The sequence below is a fragment of the Anomaloglossus baeobatrachus genome, chromosome 3 (genome assembly GCF_048569485.1).
Source record: "Anomaloglossus baeobatrachus isolate aAnoBae1 chromosome 3, aAnoBae1.hap1, whole genome shotgun sequence".
NCBI classification, from domain to species: domain Eukaryota; kingdom Metazoa; phylum Chordata; class Amphibia; order Anura; family Aromobatidae; genus Anomaloglossus; species Anomaloglossus baeobatrachus.
In genome coordinates, this window is record NC_134355.1 from 427160396 (window position 1) to 427172691 (window position 12296).

The 12296-nt window shown below is 46.4% G+C and overlaps 1 protein-coding gene across 1 annotated transcript in view; it reads right to left on the reverse strand.

Moving 5' to 3' along the window:
• The window catches only part of LOC142297260 (5-hydroxytryptamine receptor 3A-like), a 71595-nt gene that overhangs the window by 18497 nt on the left and 40802 nt on the right, over nucleotides 1-12296 (reverse strand). The window contains 3 exon segments of the mRNA XM_075341514.1: nucleotides 5660-5870; nucleotides 8397-8436; nucleotides 8438-8522. Coding sequence (XP_075197629.1) covers nucleotides 5660-5870; nucleotides 8397-8436; nucleotides 8438-8522 — 336 coding nt within the window.

A 12296-nucleotide genomic window follows, 5' to 3' on the forward strand; every position in this document is an offset into this window, starting at 1 on the left:
TGGAGGTTGAGGATCTATTTGTAGATCTGAAGCCTCTGTCACTACAGCTCTATTACCCGTCCATGAGATAATTTTAGAAATGTGCCTCTGCTATGTACTGTGTAATGGATGTGTCTGATCATACCAGAGCTCCTGGGCAGGGGAGATAGGAAAAAAAAGTATACAGACATTACAGCACAGGATCGCAAATAATTCTGTGAGGTAAAGCATTTTTTTAAAAACAGGGAGAGAAAGGTTGTGCCTCAAAAAATGAATCATTTATGATCCCATGCTGTAATGTCTTCATACGCTTTGCGTTCTACCCTCCCCAGGAGCTGTGGTATGTTCAAGCCATATCCTTGATACAGTCAGACACAGCCATAACACAGTACATTAAAGGGACACATATACAGTACAGACCAAAAGTTTGGACACACATTCTCATCTCTAGAAAAACTATTAAGAGGAGACTTTGTGCAGCAGGCCTTCATGGTAAAATAGCTGCTAGGAAACCACTGCTAAGGACAGGCAACAAGCAGAAGAGACTTGTTTGGGCTAAAGAACACAAGGAATGGACAGTAGACCAGTGGAAATCTGTAGTTTGGTCTGATGAGTCTAAATTTGAGATCTTTGCATCCAACCACCGTGTCTTTGTAGAAAAGGTGAACGGATGGACTCTACATGGCTGGTTCCCACTGTGAAGCATGGAGAGGATGTGTGACGGTGTGGGGGTGCTTTGCTGGTGACACTGTTGGGGAATTATTCAAAATTGAAGGCATACTAAACCAGCATGGCTACCACAGCATCTTGCAGCGGCATACTTTTCCATCCGGTTTGCGTTTAGTTGGAACATCATTTATTTTTCAACAGGACAATGACCCCAAACACACCTCCAGGCTGTGTAAGGGCTATTTGCCTAAGAAGGAGAGTGATAGGGTGCTACGCCAGATGGCCTGGCCTCCACAGTCACCAGACCTGAACCCAATTGAGATGGTTTTGGGTGAGCTAGACCGCAGAGTGAAGGCAAAAGGGCCAACAAGTGCGAAGCATTTCTGGGAACTCCTTCAAGACTGTTGGAAAACCATTTCCGGTGACTTTCTCTTGAAGCTCATCAAGAGAATGCCAAGAGTGTGCAAAGCAGTAATCAAAGCAAAAGGTGGCTACTTTGAAGAACCTAGAATATAAGACATATTTTCAGTTGTTTCACACTTTTTTTATTAAGTACTTAATTCCACATGTGTTCATTCATAGTTTTGATGTCTTCAGTGTGAATCTACAATTTTTAGAGTCATGAAAATAAAGAAAACTCTTTGAATGAGAAGGTGTGTCCAAACCTTTGGTCTGTACTGTATAAGATCATCTCAGGACAGGAACTTTTTTTTTTTATAACACATCCAATTGTGGAACGTATTATTTCAAAATCTATTGATTTAAAATTAATTTTGTTCATGGGAAAACCCTTTTAAGGACACTCAAGGTCAGCCAAATGCATTAGGGTGCCAACCTCTGCAGTCAGGCATGGAAAAAAAAAATCAGGATCAAATCTAGGCCTTATCCTAGACTGAATAGCAACCTGTGGATTGTAGGTGTAAGGCCGGGGCCACACGGGGACTTATGCGATCCTCACATGACACTCGGCTCGCGCTGGCAGCACAGCAGGAGCCAAGTGTCATGCGAGTGTTATTGCGACTGAGGTCCGATCATGCGATCAATCGTCAGCTGCGGGGGACGGGCCGGCACTGAGGAGGAGAGGGCCAGCGCTGAGGAGGGGCGGGCCGGCACGGAGGTGGGAGAGGGAGGGATTTATCTCCCTCTCTCTTCCGTAGCCAGCTATTGCCATTCTCGCACTGCAGTGCGATCTTTCTCTCGCCCCTTAGACTTGAATGGGTGCGTGAGGAAGAGTCTCGCATTACAAATCGCAGCATGCTGCGATTGTTTTCTCAGTCCGATTGGGGCCGAGAAAATAATTGCTCATGGGTGCTGACACATAGGTTAATATTGGTCCGAATGGAAGGCGATGTTTTATCGTACTCCACTTGGTCCGGTTTTCATGCCGTGTGTCTTAGGGTTACCATCTCTCCTGGTTAGTTCATCCCTGTATGAGTGGTAGGATTCAGTCATAACACCCAAGAGAGTAAATTGGATGGATTATGCAAATTACACTTGGTCCACACTCTGATCCGAGTGTGAGCCAAGTGTCAGATACCATAATGCAATGCTTTCTCATGTGAGAATCAATCGGAGCACAGTTAAGTAGAAGAGACAAACTTAATTTCTACATCTTCTCCCTTGTCGGCGTAAGTCAGAGTGCACACAGATTATATCCAAGTGCAGTTTGATATTTTGAATGCACCCATATACTTGAATAGGTGTGTGCCGTCCAATATACGCTGCCGATAACAGCATGCAGCGATTTTTATGTGTATTTATTTTTTTGTCAAGCCGGATCTGCATGAGAAAAAAAAGCACTGGTCAGTTCTCCCCATTTTATAACATTGGAGTGAGTGCTATTCAATAAAACATCGGATAACACTCACCCATGTTACAGTTAGGTCCAGAAATATTTGGACAGTGACACAATTTTCGCGAGTTGGGCTCTGCATGCCACCACATTGGATTTGAAATGAAATCTCTACAACAGAATTCAAGTGCAGATTGTAACGTTTAATTTGAAGGTTTGAACAAAAATATCTGATAGAAATTGTAGGAATTGTACACATTTCTTTACAAACACTCCACATTTTAGGAGGTCAAAAGTAATTGGACAAATAAACCAAACCCAAACAAAATATTTTATTTTCAATATTTTGTTGCGAATCCTTTGGAGGCAATCACTGCCTTAAGTCTGGAACCCATGGACATCACCAAACGCTGGGTTTCCTCCTTCTTAATGCTTTGCCAGGCCTTTACAGCCGCAGCCTTCAGGTCTTGCTTGTTTGTGGGTCTTTCCGTCTTAAGTCTGGATTTGAGCAAGTGAAATGCATGCTCAATTGGGTTAAGATCTGGTGATTGACTTGGCCATTGCAGAATGTTCCACTTTTTTGCACTCATGAACTCCTGGGTAGCTTTGGCTGTATGCTTGGGGTCATTGTCCATCTGTACTATAAAGCGCCGTCCGATCAACTTTGCGGCATTTGGCTGAATCTGGGCTGAAAGTATATCCCGGTACACTTCAGAATTCATCCGGCTACTCTTGTCTGCTGTTATGTCATCAATAAACACAAGTGACCCAGTGCCATTGAAAGCCATGCATGCCCATGCCATCACGTTGCCTCCACCATGTTTTACAGAGGATGTAGTGTGCCTTGGATCATGTACCGTTCCCTTTCTTCTCCAAACTTTTTTCTTCCTATCATTCTGGTACAGGTTGATCTTTGTCTCATCTGTCCACAGAATACTTTTCCAGAACTGAGCTGGCTTCATGAGGTGTTTTTCTGCAAATTTAACTCTGACCTGTCTATTTTTGGAATTGATGAATGGTTTGCATCTAGATGTGAACCCTTTGTACTTACTTTCATGGAGTCTTCTCTTTACTGTTGACTTAGAGACAGATACACCTACTTCACTGAGAGTGTTCTGGACTTCAGTTGATGTTGTGAACGGGTTCTTCTTCACCAAAGAAAGTATGCGGCGATCATCCACCACTGTTGTCATCCGTGGACGCCCAGGCCTTTTTGAGTTCCCAAGCTCACCAGTCAATTCCTTTTTTCTCAGAATGTAACCGACTGTTGATTTTGCTACTCCAAGCATGTCTGCTATCTCTCTGATGGATTTTTTCTTTTTTTTTCAGCCTCAGGATGTTCTGCTTCACCTCAATTGAGAGTTCCTTAGACCGCATGTTGTCTGGTCACAGCAACAGCTTCCAAATGCAAAACCACACACCTGTAATCAACCCCAGACCTTTTAACTACTTTATTGATTACAGGTTAACAAGGGAGACGCCTTCAGAGTTAATTGCAGCCCTTAGAGTCCCTTGTCCAATTACTTTTGGTCCCTTGAAAAAGAGGAGTCTATGCATTACAGAGCTATGATTCCTAAACCCTTTCTCCGATTTGGATGTGAAAACTCTCATATTGCAGCTGGGAGTGTGCACTTTCAGCCCATATTATATATATAATTGTATTTCTGAACATGTTTTTGTAAACAGCTAAAATAACAAAACTTGTGTCACTGTCCAAATATTTCTGGCCCTGACTGTATGTGCCAGTGTGAGCAAACCCTTAGATTGAAATTTATTTGTTTTTCTTGTTTCTTTTCATTTTAATGTAATTCTTCCATCTAATGTGTTCTGAAATGTACACAGATCCATATATTATCTTGTTTTGCTAGCAGAAAAACTGTACTTAATGCAGCATGACAATGTCAAACAAAAGTTTTAAAGAAAACCTGTCAAACTATGGACTGCATGAATTAGAGACTAATGCGGGCTTCACACGGTACGATCTATCGTGCGATAGCACGAGCGATCGTACCCGCCCCCGTCGTTTGTGCATGACGGGCAATTAGTTGGCCTGTCACACAGTCGTTAAACCCCCATCACAAGCACTTACCTGCTGAGCGACCTCGCTGTGGGCGGCGAACATCCACTTCCTGAAGGGAGAGGGATGTTCGGCGTCACAGCGACGTCACACAGCAGCCGGCCAATAGAAGCGCAGGGGTAGAGATGAGCGGGACGTAACATCCCACCCACCTCCTTCCTTCCGCATTGCCGGTGAGAGCCGCAGGACGCAGGTAAGCTGTGTTCATCGTTCTCGGGGTGTCACACGGAGTGATGTGTGCTGCCCCGGGTACGATGAACAACCAGCGCCATTAAAAATAAACAATTTTTTAAAAATAAGCGACGAGTACACGACTCACAATTTGTGAGCGATTCTGCGTCGCTCGGATGTGTCACACGAAACGACGTCGCAAGCAATGCCGGATGTGCGTCACGAAAACCGTGACCCCGACGATGCATCGCGCGATAGCTCGTCTCGTGTGACGCCCGCATAACACTGCAGCGTTTCAGAAAAATTATACTCTGAAAAGCTGTCCGTGAACTATACCTCTCACATGGCTCTCTGTCCGGCTCACTATGACTGACAGGTCTCTCTCAGTGGGTGTGTATAGAGAGACTTGTTAGTCATGGAAAAGTGCAGAGAAATAGTTACGGGGGACCTGCTTCGTACTAGTCATCCAAGATTTATAGTTAGTGAGGAGCGAGCACTACCATGATTGGGTGCTCAATACTCGTAATGAGCAGTCAGATGCTTAGATGGGCGTGTCTCGAGTCACCAAATATAATGGAACTCAATGGGGTACTCAAACATTTAATCGGAATATTTCCCTGAAAAAGTCTCCCATTAACTTCAATTATACTCGGTACACGAGTCGCGTCCATCTGAGCATCCAACTGCTCGTTACGAGTAGCGACAACCCGAGCATGGTAATGCTCACTCATCACTATTTATAGTCCCTGTCCAGCTTATGATAGTATGTTTTCTGGGAAATGCTGCAGTTTTTCAAAGTAAAACCTATACGCTGCAATAAAGCAGTCAGTGTCTGCTTCATGCTGCCCATGGGTAAGGACAACATATATAAGCTGACAGGTTCACTTTAATCATTTGTCAGTCAAAATATAGGTAATACTTAAAAATTTCAATAAAAGATGAAATTGAATGACAATCATTATTGTTCTTACCTATCAGTGGGGTTCCGCTGGATGTAGCAGGCAGCATATCATTTATGATTAGAATAAATACCATATAACCCAACAATAAGGTCATTTTGAAGGCGGCTCGGTCCATACCGTGTGGTGGAAGGTTGAAACTGAAGATATCTATTACCATCAGGAAGGCACTGGGGAGCAGCAGATTGACCACATACAAGGCTGGGCGCCGTTTGATAATAATCTGGGATAATAATACACACTTACAGTCATGGCAAAAAGTTTTGAGAATGCTACAATTATTAATTTTTACAAAGTCTACTGTTTAAGTTTTTCTAATGGCAATTTGTATATACTCCAGAATGTCATAAAAAGTGATCAGCTTAACAGCAATTACTTGCAAAGTCAATATTGGCTAAGAAAATGAACTTTAACCCCCAAAACACATTTCAACATCATTGCATTCCTGCCTTAAAGGGAGCAGCTAACATTGTTTTAGTGATTGTTCCAATAACACAGGTGTGGGTGTTGATGAGGACAGGGCTGGCGATCCATCAATCATGATTAAGTAAAGGGGGCTTTACACGCTACGATATCGTTAATGTTTTGTCGTCGGGGTCAAGTTGTTAGTGACACACATCCGGCGTCATTAACGATATCGCAGCATGTGACACTGACCAGCGACCTTAAGCGACCTCAAAAATGGTGAAAATCGTTCACAATGGAGAGGTCGTCCCAAACTCAAAAATCGGTAAGGGTTGTTTATCCAGGTGGTTCATCGCTCATGCGGCAGCACACATCGCTATGTGTGACACCGCAGGAGCAAGGAACGTCTCCTTACCTGCCGCCGGCCACAATGCGGAAGGAAGGAGGTGGGCGGGATGTTACGTCCTGCTCATCTCCGTCCCTCCGCTTTGATTGGCCGGCCGCTTAGTGACGTTGCGGTGACGTCGCTGTGATGCCGAACGTCCCTCCCCCTTGAAGAAGGGATTGTTCGGCAGTCACAGGGACGACGCCGACAAGGTAAGTATGTGTGACGCTGCCGTAGCGATAATGTTTGCTACGGCAGCGATCACAAAGAATCGCATGCGCGACGGGGGCGGGTACTTACACGCTCGCTATCGCTACAAATTGCTAGTGATATCGCTACCGTGTAAAGCCCCCTTAAGAATGACACCACTGGACACTTTAAAAGGAGGCTGGTGCTTGGTATCATTGTTTCTCTTCAGTTAACCATGGTTGTCTCTAAAGAAACACGTGCAGCCATCATTGCTCTGCACAAAAATGGCCTAACAGGGAAGAGTATCGCAGCTACAAAGATTGCACCTCAGTCAACAATCTATCGCATCATCAAGAACTTCAAGGAGAGAGCTTCCATTGTTGCCAAAAAGGCTCCAGGGCGCCCAAGAAGGACCAGCAAACGCCAGGACCGTATCTTAAAACTGTTTCAGCTGCGGGATCGGACTACCAGCAGTGTCAAGCTAGCTCAGCAATGGCAGCAGGCTGGTGTGAGTGCTTCTGCACGCACTGTGAGACGGGACTGCTTGAGCAAGGCCTGGTTTCAAGGAGGGCAGCAAAGAAGCTACTTCTCTCCAGAAAAAAACATCAGGGACCGACTAATATTCTGCAAAAGGTACAGGGAGTGGACTGCTGAGGACTGGGGAAGAGTCATTTTGTCAGATGAATCCCCTTTTCGATTGTTTGGGACATCTGGAAAACAGCTTATTAGGAGAAGAAGAGGTGAGCGCTACCACCAGTCTTGTCTCATACCAACTGTTAAGCATCCTGAAACGATTCATGTGTGGGGTTGCTTCTCAGCCAAGAGAATCGGCTCACTCACAGTCTTGCCTAAAAACACAGCCATGAATAAAGAATGGTACCAGAATGTCCTCCAAGAGAAACTTCTCCCAACTGTCCAAGAGCAGTTTGGCGCCCAACAATGCCTTTTCCAGCATGATGGAGCACTTTTCCATAAAACAAAGGTGATCACTAAATGGCTCATGGAACAAAACAGAGATTTTGGGTCCATGGCCAGGAAACTCCCCAGATCTTAATCCCATTGAGAACTTGTGGGCAATCATCAAGAGATGGGTGGACAAACAAAAACCAACAAATTCTGGCAAAATGCAAGCATTGCTTATACAAGAATGGACAGCTATCAGTCAGGATTTTATCCAGAAGTTGATTGAGAGCATGCCAGGGAGAATTGCAGAGGTCCTGAAGAAGAAGGGGCAACACTGCAAATATTGACTTGCTGCATTAACTCATTCTAACTGTCAATATAACCTTTTGGTCCTCATAATTTGATTGCAATTATATTTCTGTATGTGATGTAAACATCAGACAAGCACAATTAAAAACCAGAGGGCAACAGATCATGTGAAAATATAATTTTGGTGTTATTCTCAAAACTTTTGGCCATGACTATAGATACTAATAAATTGGATGTTAAATGGGTTTTTCCACTATTAATCCTTATCACGTGGATCCTACATTCGCAAATTGTGGTATGTGAAGGGGGTATTTGCCATGCATTTAGGAGGTATTTGCTCAATCCTCATGTGGAACATAGTATGTTATTTTAGCCTTGTACTATAGTGCACATCTATAGCCATCACTATTTACCATTCCTCCACACTGGCTGTTTATTGGTGGAATACAAATGGTTCCCCGATCTAGCAACAGTCTTACGCCCTCTAAAACTATAGATACAATATGTACTACTCACTCTATTAGTAGGGTGAAAAAAAACCTTTAGTGTTTTACTTACATTAAATGCCACCATGTTCTGCAAATTTCCAGGACCAGAGGACCAGTTCCCACTCACCCTGAGGACCCTCATCCTGTGATGAAATTTGCTTATTTGTCTTGAGAAGACCAAGTTTAATGTGCTGAGCTGTGGACACAAGAAGTCTAAGATATGAATGGTTGTTCAAGTGAAAATAGATGTACCTTGGTCACAATGCAGAAGCAGCTTATAGTCTTCAGTGTGGCCTGCCCTTCTTCGCCTTCCTCTGACTCAACAGAGAATTGGCAAATAATTGAACTTCATGGATTTGTGTTTTTTAGATATTAATTTCCAACTTATAAACCATAACAGTGCATGGATATTATATCATTAGTCATATTAAAATATAGGAAATATAGTATAATCTGATAACACTTTTCTGATTACAGCTGGTTTCATGCAGCGTTTTTCAGAAAAAAAGACCATGTCCTTCATTACCACCAATCAGCATCCCGCTATTATGCTGGAAGGGAGACCATGGGGTGACCTAAGAGTTCCATTTCCTCTTTCTGACCACTTACAGGCTGTGGTCACTACTGACCATGGTATCTAAGGCTGTGGTAACTACTGACCATGGTATCTAAGGCTGTGGTTAGTGCTGAGCGAGAAGTTAAACATTTGTACTCACTAAGCTGTTAGCGAGTACTGTCCGCTACTTGCATATTCGTTACAAGTTGCGGGCGCAATGTAAGTCAATGGCAAATACTCACCAAGTAGCGAGTTACCCGAAAGCCATACTATTTGCTACTCACATGAAAAGTACGGCTTTCGGGTTACTCGCTACTTAGTGAGTATTTCCCATTGACATACATTGCGCCTGCTACTCGTAACGAATATGCGAGTAGCGGACAGTACTCGCTAACAGTGAAAATTTCTGGGGTAGTTTTTTTTACTTCTACATTTGCTGGTTTATTTAAATTGAACCTGTCAGGTACAATATGCACCCAGAGCGACGAGCAGTTCTGGGTTCATATTGCTAATCCCTGCTTAACAATCCCAGCCTATAGTAGCATAGATAAAGAGATCTTTAGAAAAAGTATTTCTAAAGATCTTTTATCATATGCTAATGAGGTCAGCGACTAGTTGCAAGGGTGTTACTAGTCTGCCCTCTTAGCACGGTAGTGTGGTGCCCCTGACCTGGTCAGGCACCACTGAGTACTGCACCCATGCTGGGGCAGTACTTCCAGGTAATCCTGAAGGCTGGAATAGGGTGTGTACGCACAGACACATAGCAACCAGGTCTCCTACACCTTGAGAGGGGACCCTTGGGCAGACCCAAGAGGGGGCTTGCCTCCACATCTCATCAAGGGGTGGAGCGGAGAGACTGGAAGCTAAGGTTACTGTCAGGAAAGTAGGAGGAGAGCCAGTCTGGTAGCAGTGTGCGTGGTTGCTAGGAGATGCAGACACGGACACTCTAGTCAGACCCTGCACGTGAAGTAGCCGTTAGCGAGGAAGAAAGGTCGCCAGCAAGTTCAGTCAGAAAGAAGCTGAGGGAGTCAGTCGGTCGAGTACGGGGACTCCTGGTGACTAGGCACGCTCGGGGAACAGGTCCCTAAACTAGACGTCCATTTATTTGATCTACTAAACCTGCCGGTGAGGGGAACTACAAGTCCCTCACCAACCATCTAGAGTCCGAGCCTCAGCAGCAATGAGGGGGCCCATAAGGAGGTTCAAGCCTGGAGCCATCTTCCTTGGTTCATGCTGCCGGCAAAAGGGCCAAAAAGGCGAGAAAAGGCAGTAGCGACTTCCCTGGATGAATCCCACGGTACTTCAAGTCAGGGGTTATCTGAAACAAGAATTGCTAGGAAGGCGAGTTAACGGTTACCCTTAGACCGGCCTAAAGGATACCTGGTTTCTCCTGGTTTAATCTCAGCATCGCCCGGGTGTGACGACATGGACTCTGAGTGCCTAGCATGGGTTAACTTTCTTAACATTCAGCCAGACATGAAGACAGTTTGTTTATAGATGGGGGATAATCCCTCATTGTTCTACAACACTCTTGGGAGTTTAGTATTGAAGTTTTTGTTGACTCATGTAATTGTTTTGGCCACTGAAGGCCAGACACCCAGATAACTCAATTATGCAAACTTCCCATTGTATTACTAAGTGAATTGCTAGATGTGATGTAACTAAAGGTCCAGTCACACTAAGCAACTTACCAGCGATCCCAACAACGATAGGGATCGCTGGTAAGTTGCTAGGAGGTTGCTGGTGAGATGTCACACTGCGACGCTCCAGCGATCCCACCAGCAACCTGACCTGGCAGGGATCGCTGAAGCGTCGCTACACGAGTTGCTGGTGAGCTCACCAGCAACCAGTGTCCAGCCACACGTGCAGAGAGCAGGGAGCAGCGCACACTGAGCGCTGGCTCCTTGCTCTCCTAGTTACAGCACACATCGGGTTAATTACCTGATGTGTGCTGCAGCTAATGTGCACAGAGCAGGGAGCAGCGCACACTGCTTAGCGCTGGCTCCTTGCTCTCCTAGCTACAGCACACATCGGGTTAATTAACCCGATGTGTGCTCAGGGCCGTATTTGCCATTAGGCACTTGAGGGCACGTGCCTAGGGCGGCGCCTTCCAGGGGGGCGGCGCCCAAACCAAAATTTAAAAAAAAAAAAAAAAAATTTTTTTTAAATCTTCCTCCCTCCCTCCTCCAAACTCTTTATTAAATCCGGCGCCTTTTTGGAGGAGGGAGGGAGCGCACAGTCATTTATAGTCGCGTCTATAACACGCGAATATAAATGACACTGTGAGCGTGCCGGCACTTACTTCCGGGGTCAGAGGAGCTGTAATCAGCTCCCCGCCCCGACGTGCTGCCGTGCGCTCACTGTGCAGAGGTCACAGGAGCGTGAGGCCGCGCAGAGGAGGACGGGAGCCACCGCCGGAGATGGAACCGCCACCGGAGATGGAACCGCCGCCGGAGATGGAGCCGCCGCCGGAGATGGAGCCGCCGCCGGAGATGGAGCCGCCGCCGGAGATGGAGCCGCCGCCGGAGATGGAGCCGCCGCCGAGCAAGATGTCAGATGCCGCCGCCGCCACCGCCACCGTGGAGAACGGGAGATGCAGCCTGGAGCAGGTAAACGCTTTACAGCCGAAGACAGCGCCGAACAAGCAACCCGGGGGGGGGCGCAACATGGAGGATGGGGGGATGGAACATGATATGGGGGCGCAACATGGAGGATGGGGGGATGGAACATGATATGGGGGCGCAACATGGAGGATGGGGGGGATGGAACATGATATGGGGGCGCAACATGGAGGATGGGGGGGATGGAACATGATATGGGGGCGCAACATGGAGGATGGGGGGGATGGAACATGATATGGGGGCGCAACATGGAGGATGGGGGGGATGGAACATAATATGGGGGCGCAACATGGAGGATGGGGGGATGGAACATGATATGGGGGCGCAACATGGAGGATGAGGGGATGGAACATGATATGGGGGCGCAACATGGAGGATGGGATGCAGCATGATGTGGGGGTGCAACATGGAGGATGGGGGGGGATGCAGCATGATGTGGGGGTGCAACATGGAGGATGTGGGGATGGAACATGATGTGGGGGCGCAACATGGAGGATGGGGGGGATGCAGCATGATGTGGGGGTGCAACATGGAGGCTGGGGGGGGATGCCACATGATATGGGGGCGCAACATGGAGGATGGGGGATGGAACATGATATGGGGGCGCAACATGGAGGATGGGGGGATGGAACATGATATGGGGGCGCAACATGGAGGATGGGGGGATGGAACATGATATGGGGGCGCAACATGAAGGATGGGGGGATGGAACATGATGTGGGGGCGCAACATGGAGGATGGAGGGGATGCAGCATGATGTGGGGGTGCAACATGGAGGCTGGGGGGGGAATGC